Source organism: Camelus ferus, chromosome 27 (genome assembly GCF_009834535.1).
Source record: "Camelus ferus isolate YT-003-E chromosome 27, BCGSAC_Cfer_1.0, whole genome shotgun sequence".
Taxonomy (NCBI): domain Eukaryota; kingdom Metazoa; phylum Chordata; class Mammalia; order Artiodactyla; family Camelidae; genus Camelus; species Camelus ferus.
The window spans coordinates 4,999,564-5,017,170 of NC_045722.1; the positions used below are offsets into that span (position 1 = coordinate 4,999,564).

Below are 17,607 nucleotides of genomic sequence, written 5' to 3' on the forward strand. Positions count from 1 at the left end.
GGAAATCCCCTCCCGAACACCTTCTAGACCAAGCTCCTCAAGGGCAGCAACTCTTAATTCACCTCTGAAACCCCAGTGCTCACAGCAGTCAGGCAAGGAGGCCCCTTGGAAGGGGTCCAGTGCTTGTTTCTGACTCAGTACATTGATGCCTGCATGGCACAGCCACTCCCAGACTCTGGGATATTAAGTATTTGATTTGGAGACACTGGCCATCCAGCTTCACTGCCAGCATCCACCTGTCCCCTATCCTATCAGTGAGGACAAAAAGAGTGACTGGATATAGGTAAGGGCCCTCCTTGGAGATGTCACATGGGAGGCCAGGCTATGATTCCCAGGAGTCTTCTTTTGTGTGAGTTAGGGATTATTGTATTTGCAGTTGACCAAACTGAGGCTCAGAGTAGTAGAGTGATTTGCCCAAGACAAGTAGTCGAGGCAAATCTTTGTTCCACCATGTGTTGTCTCTATATATATTAGGACCCATGATCCAAGTTGGGGCTTCTGGGGTAAAACTGTGCCCTTTGATCCACCCTCTTTACCTCCCTAACTCCTAGAGCAGTTTGTTCCCAGATAATTTTCAATGATTTCTGGCCCTTTCTGAAAAAAGTTATCCTCAAAGAAGCAAGATTTGCCTCCCAATCATATACATGCATCCTCAATTCACAACACAAACACTCAAAACTGTCACCCCTCTGACACCCTGTCCTACAGGAATCTCACACACATGCTCTCAGTCACAGTTCTATAGGGCGCTTATGGAAGGTGGTGACTGAGAGGCATTTAGGACCTGCACTTTAATGGCTCTGCTGAAAAGATGTCAGTGCCAGTGCCCTGCCGACAGAATCTCTGCTAACTGAAGAAGACCATTGCCATTTTAGGAATATCCAGGTGAGGGGCATCTGAGGCTTGCTTTCCACTTCCAGCCCAAAGCACCTTATTGGTCAGAATCCCAGTTTAGCTACTTCCTAGCTGGCAAGTCATTTATCTTTTCAATTTTCTTATAAGTAAACTAAGAAAAAGAATACCTACTGCAGTGGGTTGTTGTGAGATTAAAAATAAAGTTGCCCAGCACTCAGTCAAGATTGGTCAGACCCTTTTTTGCCTTTATCTCATTAACACCACGTCTTCTCCTGGCCATCCAACTGCGAAGTCTCTGGTGCTCCAGTTTGAGGGAAGAGCGCACTACAGGCTTAAAGGACCCCCAAATCCCACTGTGTGAAGAAAAAAGTCCGTTTTTCTGGCAACCAGCTGGCTTATATGTTGTACAATTCCATATTTCCGACTTACGGGTGACTTTGGAGGCTTGGTTTGCTTTTTTTTTTTTTTAGTGGGTTTTAAGACTGCTATTCACTACCTTGAAATGTCTTGCCCTCACTTAGCATTGATTTACTCCTCTAGGTCACTTTAGCCCAAATCTAGAAAACAGATGCAACAATATGTTCCCAGTTTACCCTGCTTTGTGTTTTCACAGTGTTTCCTTTTGCATATCAGTTGTTTGATGATTTTTTTTTAAAGCAGCGGTTTCCTCTGTTCAAATGAAATCTTATTCAGAGGCCTAATATTTAAGAGATAAAGGTGGGCCTTGCTTTGGCCGAAGTGAAGCCCAAGCTCTGCAGCCTCCATTCCGCCATCCCCGTCGCACCCCCTCCCCGTCAGCCCATCCCACGATTCCTAGTGAACCTACATTTCTGAATCCTTTCCTTCAACCCATCCACTCCCCACCTCTCACCAGTCTGTGAGAACACAGCCTGGTCTTGTCCTTGGTTACCTCTGCCTGTTCATCAGAATCTCTCACCGACGTCTCTTCCTCCGGCTTCCCCTAAATAGTGGTGGCTCCCAAAGGTCTCTCCTCTCTTGCTCTTCTTTGTTCTCACCCACTTCCAAGGCTCCTAGCTTCTATCTAAACTAAGTTCCCAACTGACATCTCCAGCCTAGCATCTGCCCTGAACATCATATTCCAAAGGTCCACTGGCTACAGGCCACAGAATAGGCATTCATTAAAGATCAAGGAAGTAAAACAGAGACCCCACAGGATGAAATAGCTGATCTAGGCCCAGCTGTGCATCTGGCCAGTCTTAAGGCTAAGACAACAACATCAGCTTGGACAAGTGGCCGGGTTCTGCTGTGGGGGGAGGGGCAGAAGGAAAGGAGCCTGGAGTGGGGAACAGGGCACTCTGCACACTTTTTTGGACTACCTTCTCTATACAGCTCACTGCCTGGCTTTCCTACTTTCACCTTCATCTTAGTCCTGAAAACCTTATCAGAAACATTACCATGTTAGGAACATATTTCTATGTTATTGTTGAAACATATCTCTAGCCAACATTCTAGGATTCTGATGTAGTTGGCTATGTCCATGTTGGCCTTAGTGAGAAAAAAAATGAGGGTATTTAAGACTGCAGAACACCAGATTTAGCTTAAACAGAAGGAAGGATTTTATGAAAGTTATTGTGAGGGATGAAGGGAGATTAAAACAGGTTTCTGAGAGTGCTAAATTTCTATTTCTGGAGAAGACGCAGCCTTCTCTGTGGTCAGTTAAGAGCAGTGAGGTCCAGAATACTTGATATTCACAACTGTTTGTGTGACGGTAACTATGGGGTGGATATCCCCAACAGAAAATCTCGTTCCCACACTGTTGGGGGTTTTTAGCTCCTGTCCTTGGTAAGCTAATGGGTGGTCTGTGGCTAGTAGTCTTAGTAGTAATCAAGGGCCAAGACAAATCTAAGGCCTTGATTGGGAGCTCTGGGAGCTTGATTAGTTCATTCCTTGGCTCCGAGCTACCCTGTCACATGTAACAGCACAGAAGCCTTAAAGGCCTATGGGTTGACCTGGGGATTATAGGGGAGACTTGGCCTGCTTTCCAAGTTGGGGGCCAAGTGGGAAGGGAACTGATGGACTATAGGGAGGAGGAAGCACCTTGAAAGAGGAGACTGAAAACAAGGTAAAACTGGGGACTCCAAGTAGGAGCTGGCCCAACCAGAGAAGGGCCTGATGGTTCCTCAGGCATCTGCACTGCCCAGCAGGGTCTAGACCCTTAGGAGCTGGAGTGCCTGTAGTAGGATCATCTAATACAGCCCCTTCTTTTACAAAAGCTAGGACCTTTCTTGGGTTGAGTGGTTAGACCTCAAAACTAGCACAGAACTCAAGTCACTCTGGGAAGGCCTTTCTGCGTGGCCAAACCTCCTGGCCCACTTCCCTGTAGGTGTCTGATTTGTGAGTTTCCACACGTGTATCTGGTTGTCTTTAGAGCTGGGATGACCTTAAGGACAGGAGTCCCATCTTCCTCAAAGTATGATGCTATATAGCCCAGTCTCCCAAGAACTAGTCCCATTCTGTCATTTACCTGGACGTGGTAACATGGACATTAACAATGGTGAGCCTCCTAGGTTGAGGATGCTGGGCACCCGTCACCTCAGGAGTCCTATCCTAGCTCACAGGGATAAGCAGGATGAAAGGACTAATGCTAAAGGGAGTAAAATTACTAAAAAAGTAGCAATCAAACCAGAAGCAGAAGTCTGAGTTACCCACAATGTTTTCTCTCCTCTAACCCTTTCATCTTATGTTCTCACCTGTACAATCCAGCATTTGACTGTGGGTTCTTTTGCTTTGTTCACCAAATCTCCTTTGTGAGTCTTTACTTTCTGAACGGATTCCTCCTGTCTTCCCTTTTCTTTACCTTCTTTAATACCTGACACAGGCAGGCTCACACTGAGTATTGGTTATCTTCCCAAGGGTAAGCCACAGTAAACTACAGTAGTGGGGGGAAAGCTATTGATCCCTTTCTCTCAGATTTAGGAGACATCAATTTGCTAACCTTCCTCAGAGTCAGGGACACGGACTAAAATAGTGGTTCCAAGACCTGGCTCATCCTGCCATCACTCAACCACCTATTGGGCAGGACCCAGGAAACTGTATTTTTAAGGAGCTCTCGCAAGTGACTACCTCACCAATCCTTAGACATGCAATGAGGAACTCATGTATAACTTCTGAATTTACACAGCAGTTGGGTTATAGTCTCTTCAAATAAATGACAGTTCAAGGCTACCACCTCCAAATCTTTTATCATTAATCCTGTTTCCTACGTATTTCACCAAACTCCTAACCTTTCTGATTTCCCAGATTTCGAGTATCTCTGTTCACCTACTATGCTTGCTTGCCTCCAAAAGAATAGAGGCTCATCCAGGGAAAGGACTGGCTTAATCTCTGGTCTATACTTCAGCTCTTGATTAAGAAAAGAAACTCAAGAAAATTTTGTTGGAAGATCAGGAGATGGATCCTTAGATGTTTGAGTCAGATGGTCTGAGTTCTTGGCTGTGGCAAATTAATTTTCCTGTGCCTCCAGTTTTTCTCTTCTGTCAATATGTACCTCAAAAGATTGTTTTGAGGGGGAATGAGATAATACCTAGAAAGTGCTTTGAATAGTACCTGGAATAGAGTTAAGCAACCAGTAAATGTCAATTGTTACCACTTTTATTAAGAACATCCCAATATTTGCACACTTCCCAGGCATGAGCTGCTCCAACTGGGCAGGTGTCACTGACTGAAAGGGAGTAGCTACATGGTAGGGGGAGTGGTCCTATGTGGACACAGCTTCTGGTTCCACTCTAAGAGATAGATGCAAATGACTGAAGATCTTCCGACAAAGGTACCGATGTACCTGTTATGTATGGAGTTTCCCTGGGAAAATGACCCCTCTGGTATCCTGAAGACCTGAGGACCTACACCAGGAGGTCCTATCTGGGAGAATCAGTCAGCAATGTCACCCTTCTAGTCTGTTCCATGCAGCACAAGGCTCAAAAGCAGCTACCTGGAATTTAAGAACTGTCTATATTCTGAAAGGAGAGTTAAAAAAACTCGTTTCCAAAGACAAAACACTATCTTAATCTTTGAGGCGCAATGCAGTGAAGAGGCCAAAGGCTTTGTAAGCAGACACTTGAGCTCCAGTTCTAGAGCTGGACCTGCTGGACCTTGCCTTCTCTGAAACCCTCACTGTAACCCTCTGGACCTTACCTTCCTTGTCTATGCAGAAATAGAAGGAAGGGAGACTATCTCACTGGACTGTTGTGAGGTTTAAATGAGGTAATGGGGGGAAAGCACTAAGCATAGACACTGGCACTTGGCAAGCACTCAGCTGGTGCTGGTTCCCTTTGTCTGCCCAGAGCTGGGCCATGGCCTCGGACAAGGTGGGCGGCTCTCAGAACCGAAAGGCTCTGAGGCTTTGGGATCCTCCCTGCCTCCCATCACTCCCAGACCGGCTTCTGGACCCCCTCTTCACCTTCCCAGCCCAAGACTGCTACTAAATTGATGAAGCTAAAAGGGTTTGATCATGTTGGTATATTTATATGTAAATACAAAACTGTATCGCTGTAAGATATTGAATATGAACATTACAATTATTTTCTGATTCTGACTCAGTCCATTGACGTTAAATACAAAATGAAAAGATTGTAAAAGTAAGAATATATACATTCAAAGAGCTTATTACAGTATAAAATTATTGAGGTCTGATCAGCTGCCAACCTCATCTGTGATGGGGAGAGAAGTTTTAAGGGTTCCCGGGATTTTCTTGGGAATGTGGAATGCTGGGAACTCTCAATTCCATCCCTGGCACATCAGGCTGGGTAGGCCAGGAGCAGACAGGGACAGGCTGGATGAATAGGGAGGGACTGCAGGGGACTGCCTCACCCAGACAGGGCTTCAGTTTTTTATTGACACAGAACCCACCCAGCTTGAGCTCCAGGGTCTGGCATGCTAGTAGGCAAGGAAGAGACAGGCATCTGAGTGGACAGGGCCAAGCTGCATATGAAAAGGAACCTTCTAACAAAAGAAAAAGGGGCCCAGCTCATTCTCCAGGGAGGGATTCTCCTAGTATGTAGTTTCTGCTCTCTCACATCTGGGCTCCCTCTCTTTCCTTCTAAGATTTCGTACCATTTGCTTTTGGCTCTGGATGCTCAGTGAATTCATCTCTGCCCAGATCCCAATCCCCAAGAAATAGGGAGAGGAGAGGGAGGGTCTAGAATCACAGTGGAGGTCTATTCCCAAAATTGGCAAAGTAAACAGAAAAATCAATAGAAAAGGGCAATCCATGCTGAATTAAACCAGTGTCACCACAAACCAGTATTCTTGGCTCCAACAGGCAGCATCCTGGAGAGGAGTCATTACACAAGGATGAGGGCCTGTGGCAGGAGCACGGAGAGTGGAGGTGTGTGTCCTTCTACACCACTCTGCAGTCTGACAACAGGAGACATGATCCCCAACCCTGGCTAGTCCAGGAATAACAGCAGGGTCCAAGAAGCAAGGAGTCTTGAACTGTAACACGGAGCCCCAGGAACTTCTACAAAGGAGTGTTTCTGTGTATATGTATTTATAGAATATGACCATATTATCACATACAGTATATATTATATACACACGTACATATGGACTCATACACATAAGTGCACATACACACACGCACACACACAGAATGACAAAAAAGACTGGAATACACGCCCTAGGTATAAACGTGCTTGGCACTCGGGACGTTCTCTAGAATATGTAACTTGGTCAAGCTCTCTGGGAAGGAGGTGGATGCTCACCAAACCTCCCCATCAAATCCTAGCAAAGGGAAGGAATGGAAAGAGACCTCGGGGAAGGAGAATGGCATTGGGAAAGGGGGGCAGGGAGGTTCCTTCCCCACTTACCTCAGGGCCCCTGGCAAAAATCGACAGCCACAATTTGGTTTTAATAAGGCACAGTTCGATAGCAGGTGCTAGGAATTAACAACGCATTGCTGCCGGCCCTTTCTAGTGGCAGTTTTACCACACCTGTCTAGCCAAAGGGAAAGGCTGCCTTGCGTGCACATGTGCGCCGGGAGACACAGAAAGAGGTTGGTCCATGGCTTCAGCGTAACTGATGGCAACCTACAGGCTCAGCAGTGTCCAGGGTAGTTTAAGGAAGGCTGACCAGCAGATAGGAGGCTCGTGGGACAGTTACTGACCCTCCATGGCCAGGAGATTGTGGCTGGAAGGCACCATGCCCTCCCTCTCTGCGAACTCCAGGATTGCCTTGTAGCAAAAATAGTACTGCTCAGGGGTCTGGATGCTGAAGGCCCTCTGGGTCCTCATGCGGGACACAGTCTGGAACACATTAAGGGTGCCAAGCTCCTCCAGCTGCGCCAGGCAGATGTCCAGTGAGCAGAAGGTACCTGAAAGAAGGAAGGAAGGGGTCACACTTGGTCTACCTCTCCACTTTCCCTCCTTCTACCAAACAACGCAGGCAGAATTGGATGAATGAATTCAGTGACAGGGTGCCTCATGGCAGGAGGCCAGCTGGCCTTAGTCCTGAAAGGACTCAAGGAGGGGGTCAAGGGAGTGCTGAAGGCCAGAGAAATGGGAAGGCCTCTTGTCTCTCAGGATATAGATGGGGGTAACAGGGTAAATAGGTGGGAGGGTGACAGAGGAAATTCCTGCTTCATCCCAGACAGCCAGAACGACAGCACTCCCATACCTGGGCCCTAATTTTCAGAGATTCTACAACTTCTCCACAGAGACCTAACACAAACCTATTCTTGACTTTCTCCCAAAGGGACTTCTGAACTAGGAAGGCTAACAGCCTGTGCAATGTACATCCCCTTAAGGCAAAAGCTGCTAACTGGTCCCAGAATGGAGAGCGTGGCACTGGGTAGGAATCTTCCCAGGGAGGGGATGGGAAGAAAGCGGCAGCCCGGCTGAGCTCTCTGGAACACCCAGGTGGCTGTTTGGGATCAGAAGATAATCACGCTGATATTGGATGTATAAAGCATCAACACCTAGAGGACCTGGCTTGTGAAGTGTATATACTGGCCAGCATACCTAGTACTAAGTATACCAAGAGGATACTGAAGAGGAATTTTTCATGGCAATTCACCAACAATGGATCAAATATTCACATTCTGGCAACTGAGAGCTTTGTTATTCCTCCCCCACCCTTGCTGCCTCTGGATGCTCTGAGAGCTCCATCAGGTGCATTACCTGTCCTGCCAATGCCTGCACTGCAATGGACCACGATGGGTGGCTCAGGGCACTGCCCTTTGGAGCGTGTGCCCATGCTGCTGACGGCCAGCCTCTGCTGGTTCCTGACTGCTCTCAAGAAATCAATGAGGGAAGCTGCCGAGGAAGGGACACCATAGTCTGGCCAGCTCAGGAACTGAAAGTGGGTCACCTGGCGTTTCTGCCGTTCCTTGGATGGAAAAAGAAGCAAACATTAATGAGGTATTTTCTGTTTGCCCCTGACTACCTCTGGCTTTTTCAGATTCTCAGCCCCCTAGTATCCTTACCATCAAGGTTCCTACCTATCACACTCAACTTTCTCCACAATTGCTTCTATACAAACTGAAAAGAAAGGTTAAATGTCTGGAGAGGGCAGAATTCCAATACTGTACGATCCAGATTTCTTATGTTATAAAAAGTTTTATTCCTAAGTAACGCCACTGTTGTGTCAAGACAATATGGCTGTTTTGGCTCTGAGCTCAATATCCTGATCCTGTTTCCAGAAGAACGGAAGTAACTTATAAGCTCCCTGGAATCCTGCCTAGTCCCTTTGGGGATTTTCTTTATGGTAAAGGTTTTCCCCTAGCTTCAAAAAAAGAGAAAAAAATTTACCTCCGTGTTGTGAATTTCTAGCGTTGTTTTCTTATAATGGTTCATATTCTCCACGCCTAGATTGGTCACCGTGAGGAAGCCAAATCGGATCCGAGAGTCTTTTTCTAAAGGCCAGTACTGGCCACACTTCCTCCTGCCGCCTTCCTCAAAGCTGAAGATACACAGAGAAAGATAAGCCTTCCACCCTTCCTCTCCACAGCACTAGCCCTGCTCTCCCCGGGACCTGCTGTACCCCTGGACAGAAATGCCATCTCGCATTGCTTCTGTCTAATTTACACCCTTACTTCTTGGCAGAAAAAGGAAACCTTCATTCTAAACAGATGTAATAAGAGCTAAAGTGTCTGCACATACTCATTTAGCAGACATTTACTGAGCACCGGCTATGTCTGTTTGGTCCCTTTCCGGATACCTCTTGGTAATCCTCACATGCCTGGGGTAAATACTGGGTGGACAAGGAAAGATAGAGAAAATATGATGGGCCCGATCAAACTCTCCGTCCCGTGTTTCAGTTACTGTTCATTCTCTTCCCTAGCGAGAGGCCCTGGCTGACCGAGGAGTGGGAAAAGCACAGCTCCCGGGATGCCAGCAGGAGGGCTGTGTAAAGGCCTGAAGGCTACCTCACTGCTCTTCAGTGGCTGCAAAGTTCTCCCAGGTGGGACCTCTTCCACCACCCCTCCTCCAAGTCAAAGGTGGCTTATAGCAGTGCCATGAGGAAAGGATCTGAGCAAACATTCTCATTAATTTTTTTCTCCTCATCTGAAATATGTTATTAATCATAGTGATAATGATACTAGTGAAATAATAATTCCTGAAGTTTTGGCAGATATGTAGACCAAAATTTCAAAAGTATTCCTTTCATCAAGAGCTCCCTTCCTGCTTGACCTATTGTGTTTCTCTTCTCTTTCTGGCAAGTTCTCCTATAGGTGGGAATATGAACAAGAAGAAAAATAGTCAAAAGTAGCAGGGAAAGGGAGAACAAAGGTGAACTAATAATTCAGGAGCCAGGGAGATGGCTGACCTTTGGAAGTAGGGAGCAGACTAAAAGTGAATTGCCTGATGTTTCCCAGTGCTTCATTTAGCAGTTAAAGCCAGGAAGGACCTCAGAATAGCCTGTAACTGGCACAAGGTCACCAGAGCCATGGATTAAAGCTCTGACAAGTCAGAGTTCTCACTCTCCACCATACCTGGCTGTGTTAACTCTGGGTCAGCTAAGACAGCTCAAACTCTTTGCCATGGCTTTCCTAATCCTCACTGTTTCTAAGAGCTAAATTCCACTCCAGTATCACCCATGCTTGGGGACAGGGTGGAGGCAGAGGGCAGTGGGTAGAAAAGAGACAAACTTACCGGGTGGTCATGACAATCACCAAGACTTTTTGCTCCCAAACCATGAGCCAGAAATCACGGTAAGTATTCTCCAAAGGGCCTAGAATGAAAGAAGACAGAGAACTTGACCCTGGGAAGCTCTTCTTTCCTTCTTAGGCTCTTCTGCTTTTTTGCCCAGCTAACCCTAACCTAACCCTAACCCTAACTCCAAAGCACATATGCTGGCTCCCTGCTTTTCTGACTACATCCCTGCTACTCAGGGTGGTCCTTGGACCACCAGCAATAGCATTGTATGGGAGAGTATTAGAAATGCACAATCTGCATTTTAGCAAGATCCCAGGTAAAGTTGTAGGTAGAATACAGTTTGAGAAGCAGCGTTACACATCTTCTCAGAGCCGTGTCATCAGGGTTCAACTACCACATCCAGACTGACAGTGTGACCTGTGCACATGTCCCTAACTGTTTTCCTCTCACCTAAGCCTTACAATCACCAGTTCCCTTCTAAACCATTCCCCTTCCACATCCCAGCATCTCCTCAGACACCACATGTTTGCAAGTCAGTCTCCTCCTTCAAAATCACCTTTATCTCTCCGATTTCCCAACTCTGTTAACAGTTCTGGCACTCTTAAATCACTCAATCTTGAAAAGTTGGCATCAACTCTGACATCCATTTCTTTCATCTCCCAGAAGCAGTCACCAAGTCCTAGATTTTTTTTTTTTTTTTTTTTTTGCCTTTGAAATGTTTTTGATTTTTATCCTTTTGCCCCATCCTGGTCTCCCTGCCTAATTTCACTACCACAGGGACCACATCACCTTTTGTCTGAGTTACTGTAAAACCATCTTGGTTTACTTTTCTGAATAGGAATTTCTCTTCCAGTCTATTCTGGATACTCCTGCCAGTTTAATCTTTCTAAAAAATTGCTTTGTCACAGTACAGACACACAGGGTCACTTCCGCCTCTAATCCTTTGTTCATGCTATGTCTCTCACCTCTACTGCCATTGACTTTCTGCCCATTTTCTTGTTTCTTCCCTTCCAGCTTTATTGAGACATAACTGGCATACAGCACTATATAAGTTTAAGGTGTACAGCATAATGATTTAACTTACGTACATCATGAAATGATTTCCACAGTAAGTTTAGTTAACATATATCATCTCATACACAGACAAAATAAAAAAAGAAAAAACATTTTTCCTTGTGTTGAGAACTCTTAGGATTTACTCTCTTAACAACCTCATGTATAACATACAGCAGTGTTAACTACATTTATCAAGTTGCACATAACATCTCTAGTACTTACTCATCTTATAACTGGAAATTTGTAACTTTTGGCCACCTTCATCCAATCCCCCCTCTCCCCAGCCCCTACCTCTGGAAAACACAAATCTCATCTCTTTTCTGTACGTTTGTTTTTGAAGTATAACTGACTCACAACACTATGTTAGTTCCTGGTGCACAAGTGATTCATGTCTATACATTTCTAAATGACCACCACTATACCCATTTTCAAGTGCTGCCTCTTCCTTAAAGCTTTCTCTGAACACCACACTCCTTGCAGGGCTCTCCTGTCAGCTCTTGCTGGCACAGCTGGGTCAAAATAGCTTAACCATCTAATGTCTATGGTCTTACACCAGTCATTTTACTTTATTAGATTAGACTCTGTAACAGTGGACTTCTCTGAAGAAATAAAGTCAACGGTTTATGCTGACATGGGTGAAACAATCCACTAACCTGGCTTGTAAGGGCTTCTGAACCAAACAGACATGCATTCAAATCCTGGCTCTGCCACTTAGTAACTGTGTGATCCAAGGTTACCTAACCTCTTTGGGCTTCAGTTTGTTCATAGATTAATAAACCTTCCTTGCAGAGTCTCTATACTAATTAGATGGTGATTATGTACTTGATATATAATAGATATTTTCAATAAATGACAGATACTATTATTAGAAATATGAATAAAAATCAGAATACTGAATCTAGCCAAGAAGGTTAACCAGGTAAATTAAACCAGCCTTCTCAACATCTCAGGATCCCATTTTCCAGTCTTAACAGAGTGCTGATACCTTCAAAAGGTAGAGCAGTGCTTAACTCAAGAAATCCTATCTCAGGGGTTGGGCAGGGGAGAAAAAGAAGAAAAAAAAAAAAAAATCCTATCTCATAATCCTGGACGAGTGTCTTTTCCTGGTCAGGGCTTTCTGAGCCAGCCTATCCCTGCAAAATCAGCAATTATGAGCAGTGTGCCCTCGCCTTCTGAACCTGGAGAAAGGGGCATTCTGAGACTCTCCAGAGCCAGTCCTCACCCTCCATAAGCCCATTTGTGTGGAGGCCATCCTCCTCAACAAAAACTACTCTCAGGCAGATGACATATTCTACAGCTTTCCTGATAGTTCTCTTATTTCTTCTTAGGGTAGTAAAAGGACTCTTTTTGGAGGGAGTGGTCCCTGCTATAGGAGAAAAATAGTGGGGGAGGACATAGCTCAATGGTAGAGTGAATGCTTATTAGCATGCATGAGGTCCTGGGTTCAATCCCCAGTACCTCCATTAAAACAAACAAACAAACCAACCTAAATATCCACCCCCAAATTTTTTTTAATGAAAAACAAATCTGTGACCATCAGACCAATTAACAATGTACCAAAAATCTGAAGGCCCCTTTCCCTTTTCTTCTCCCTCAACTTCCATTTTGAAAAATTTGAAACCGACAGAAAGTTGGAAAAAACAGCACAATGTACTCATACGTTCTTTAGCTCAAAAGCTATCATTTTTAGCTATCATTTTGCAACATTTGTGTCTCTCTCTCTCTATCTATAACATATATTTTCTTTTTTACTGAACTATTTAAAAGTTTCATACATTTTGATATTTTACGCCTAAATACTTGAATAGTATTTAGAAGAAAAAGAACATTCTCCTATACATTATCACAATGAAGCAATTAAACCAATAGCATTATCTCATACCCTGTCTCCAACTGTCCCAATAGGTTGTCCTTAACAGTTTTCTTCTCCAAATTGAGTTTCCAATTATGGATGATACATTGCCTTTGGTTATCAATGTCTCTTTAGTCTCCTTTAATCTAGAACAGTTCCCTGCCCTTTGTTTTTTGGTTTTTGTTTTCCAAGGCATTCACTTTGAAGAGTCTAAGCCAGTTCACTAGTATGTCCCACAATCTGAATTTGTCTGGTTTGTTTCTCATTAGACTCAGACTTAAAAACTGGCAACATACAACATAGGTAATGTTTGCAGTTCTCACTGTATGTGTCACAACAAGAAGCACATAATATCTCTGTCCATTACTGGTGATACTAAGTTTGATCACTTGGTTGAGGAGGTATCTGCCAGATCTCTTGTTGGCAATTCTCCACAACGGTCAAAGAGCCTTAAGCTCGTATGACGGGCTGTTGTATCATCCTATGTTGGGATTTCTTCCCACCCTTTTTGAAGGCAACCTGGTATTCTTGAGATGGCAGAGGACAGGTTAGTAGTAGTACTGGGGCCCACAAATTCCATCTGAAATCCTAGAGCCCAGTACTTCACTGTCTTAGCAAAGACTATTCATGTCAGAGACTGCTGGCCTGCTCTGTGATGGTATAAGGACCAGCAAAAGCCTCTTAAGACTGGTGGGTATAGCTCAATAGTAGAGCGCATGCTTAGCATGCACAAGGTCCTGGGTTTAATCCCTAGTACCTACATTAAAAACAAACAAAACAAACCTCTTAAGACAGCAGTACCCATTCATAGATTGGACTCAGTCTCTGGGAAGTCCCACTGCCATTCCTGGACTCCTACTGGACATGAAGAGCATCTCACTGGCCAGTGAATTCTGATGTCCTATTCCCGTGGATTGGCAACATTAAGACATAGTCCAAAAATCTGTAGTTGTGTGTTCAAATCTCTAGTTTATCTCTATGCAGTGAGCTTCTAGGCACATCTGGTACAGAAACTCTGCACCTCTCTCTGCCTTCCTCAATAACCCTCAATCTTTATGAAAGGCCAGAATCTACTGGCCACAACATCACTTCAAGTTACCATTTCCTTTAAAAATTATGCTGTCATCTGATGCAAACAGTCACAGGTAGATGATATAAAACCAGTTTGTGACAGGCAGACTAACTTACCTTGTGTACCAATGTAAGCATTCTTTTGCTTGTAGCCATCCATGAAACTGGCATTGATGTAATCTGTCTAATGATAAAAAGAAAATATTACTGCAGCTGTGTGAATACAGCATTTGGGTAGGAAAATAATGTACTAGGTAAATAAAACCCAAGGTGTGGATATTATCTTGTCAAGAAGAAAATGAGACCTGAAAGGGCCAGTTCAAAATCTCACTTCTGCAATGTTGCTGGGACGACTGTATATCCACATGCAGAAAAGTCAAGCTGGCCCCTTCCTCACACCATACGTAAAAACCAACTCAAAATGGATCACAGATCTAATGTTAAGAGCTACACTATAAAACTCTTAGAAGAAAGTATAGAATTACATCTTTGGATTAGGCAAAGTCTCCATAGATATGACCAAAGCACAAACAACAAAATAAAAAACAGATAAATTCAACTAGATTAAAATTGAAAACTTTTGTACTTCAAAGGACACCATCAAGAAAGTGAAAAAAAACCCACAGGATGCACGCACTTGATAAGGGACTTGTATCTAGACTATATAAAGAACCCTGACAAATAAACAGTAGAAAGACAACCCAGTTTTAAAATGGGCAAAGAATCAGAATAACCATTTCTCCAAAAAAGATATACAAATGGAAAAAACAAACAACACACACACACACACAAAGATACACAAATGGCCAATAAGCACTTGAAAAGCTGCCCAACATCATTAATCAGGGAAATGCAAATCAAAACCACAACACGATACCACTTCACACCCACTAGGACGGCTACAGGTAAAAGATAGATAGTAACAAATACTGGCAAAGATATGGAGAAATTGGAACCCTCATACACCGCCAGTGGTAATGTAACATGGTGCCGTCACTTTGGAAAACAGCCTGACATTTCCTCAAAAGGTTTAACACAGAGCTACCATAGGACCCAGAAATTCCACTTCTGAGGGAAATGAAAACATAGATTTATAGAAAAACTTATTCACAAATATTCATAGCAGCATTATTCATTATAGCCAAAAATTGGAAACCACTCAAATGTTTATCAACTAATGAATGGGTAAATAAAATGTGTTGTATATTCATACAATTGAATATTATTTAGCAATAAAAAGGAGTGAAATGCTGATAGATACTAAAATGTGGATGAACCTTAAAACATGCTAAGTGAAAGAAACCAGACACAAAGGTTATATACTGTATGATTATATCTATGTGAAATGTACACAACAAGTGAAAAAAAAAAAAAAAACAACAAGCAGGCAAAACGTAGGTGGGTTTGGGGGAAATGGAGAATGACCACCAAGGGGAGTTTCTTTTTCAGGTGACTGCAGTGACAGCTGCACAACTCTACAGATCTGTTAAAAAACCACTGACTTGTACACTTAAAAGGAGTCTATTAGGACTTGCAGCTCAGAACCAAAACCTAATGGGAGACAAGCCAGGCAACCTGAGCAGGAACATCCTGTCCCTGCTGCCACAAACACACAAGGCGAAGTGTGACTGGAGAAGGAAGAAAGCTCTACCTCCTATCTAGGACCATCAAGAGAGGGGCCAAACACCCAGGCTCTATTACTAACTGAGTTAACACCAAGCAAAAGCCACACAAATTCAGAGTCTCAATGAATAGCTTCTGACTCACTGTCTTCTGCCAATGTCCTCAGTCTTATCTACTTCAACATCATTAGCCATCAGAGAAATTAAGTAGGATTTAATTTTTTATTATTTTTATTATTATTTTGTTATTTTTATTATACCTTCTCACAAGATTTCTGCCAACATCCTCTAATCCAAGCTGATAAAAAAAGAAAGATGGGCACAGCTCCAGTCTTAAGTCATGGTATAACTAGTTGAGAGTCCCTAGCAGCTAGGATGGATACGAGAGGGTGTGGAGGGTTATAGGAGGACAAAAGAAAGAAGTTTAATGGCAAACTAGGGAAAATTCATACCCCACTCTACTCTAGAGAGGTCAGAATGACTCCCCAACCAGCCAACCCTTTCTCCACTGGGTTCCATCACTTGGAGGACAGTCTGAACTGTCAGTACCCCACAGACACCCTCAAAAGACATCTCCATCTCATGGTCAAATCCATGTTACTTGGATATATGTCCATTAGTTAGGCAGTCTACCAACTTATCTTCCCGCTAATTATTTAGTCAAGAGTTTCCTGCTGTTCTCTCCTCCCACAGCAGCTGGTATTGACCTCATACTACTAGTGTTCTATACTGACTTGGACACCTTCACTGAGCTAATGGACCATCTGGAGCAGATCCAGCAAGGTAAAAAGCCTCATTCACTCCCAAACAGATTTCTCAATCCAGGCCCACCCATAGTAAGCCAAAGTCCATTCTCTGTTCAGCCTGGTACATTCCAGTAGTATATCCTGCAGACCGAGGCGAGACGGCATAGAAAAGTACAAAGGCTTTACCTGGTACATGCCAATCAACACTATTATATATGTAATGTATAAGCTGTTACTCTTGGAGCTACCTTCATGCTTTGAAAAGAAATGTTACCTCTTTAAAGGAGTCTTATTTCTTTATAACTAAGGATACCAGCTTTCAGCATTCTTATCTGTGAGAGCACTGGGCATTAAAATCACCAATTTCAGAAAACTCGTTAGATATTAAAACTGAAAATGATCTCAGAAATAAAGTATAGACCTGGGGCAAACTGAAATAGCAAGGAGAACCAAAGCAAGCACACTAGGGCCAGGTTCAACAGAAACTGGACTAACAGCTTGATAATTCCAGGAGAACTCTGTTGAACAATTCACTAGTAAACCTGAATCCTCCACTTACTGTAAAAATAAAGCGTCTGCCAATGTTTGCAGTAATGAAAAGAATTATAACTTAAGCAATGATCTTCAGATTAATTACAGGATGACGAGAATAGTCTCCTGGTACATTAGGTTTCACTCGTTCACTCACAAATAATTTACTGAATGTCTGACACATGTCAGGCACTGTTCTAGGTCCTGGAGACAGAGCAGTCAACAAGACAGATCCAAACAGGTATCTCTGACTCCAGAGCCCCAGCCTATCATTCTCCACTCCTTCAGAGCATATGCTAAGATGATCTCAATAATACTGATGAATTTGCCCTCAGTTGGCCAGACGCTTAGCTAATGCCCCTACAGGAAAACCCTCTTTAAGGATCCTAGACAGGGCTATGAATTCAGTTTATGTGCTTGAAATGGCGGGGTCAAAAGAGATTAAAACTATGATCCTAGGGTCCTAACTCATGTACCACATATGCCAAAAATAAGACAATGATTTTCCCAAGAATGATCTTCCAGAAAAAAGAGGGGGGCTGTAACAAGTCCCTGTACTGTGTGTCATGTTAAAGGGAACTATTTAAATTCCTCTACTGTGAACATCAACCTCAATGCTGTTTTTCTGATGTGTACAGAGGATACCAGACAGAACTGCTATATCAGAAAGAAAAAGAAGAAATGGAACAACTATTTAGTTGTTGACCTCAAAATTCTAAATGTCGGTTATTGCTGTAAACAAGTTATATTAAAGAAGACTTTAA

General features: G+C 43.6%; 1 protein-coding gene across 4 annotated transcripts in view; it reads right to left on the reverse strand.

The window, feature by feature from the left end:
* Positions 1-6,700: 6,700 nt before the first annotated feature.
* The window catches only part of PTPN9 (protein tyrosine phosphatase non-receptor type 9), a 63,592-nt gene continuing 52,685 nt past the window's right edge, over positions 6,701-17,607 (reverse strand). For all 4 annotated transcript variants that reach the window (XM_032469047.1, XM_032469048.1, XM_032469050.1 and 1 more), the window contains exons 9-13: positions 14,062-14,128; positions 9,963-10,041; positions 8,619-8,769; positions 7,989-8,196; positions 6,701-7,183 (exon numbers count right to left, since the gene is read on the reverse strand). In XM_032469047.1, the coding sequence (XP_032324938.1) occupies positions 6,969-7,183; positions 7,989-8,196; positions 8,619-8,769; positions 9,963-10,041; positions 14,062-14,128 (720 nt within the window). In that variant the 3' untranslated portion in view covers positions 6,701-6,968. The remainder of the gene's footprint in view (positions 7,184-7,988; positions 8,197-8,618; positions 8,770-9,962; positions 10,042-14,061; positions 14,129-17,607) is intronic.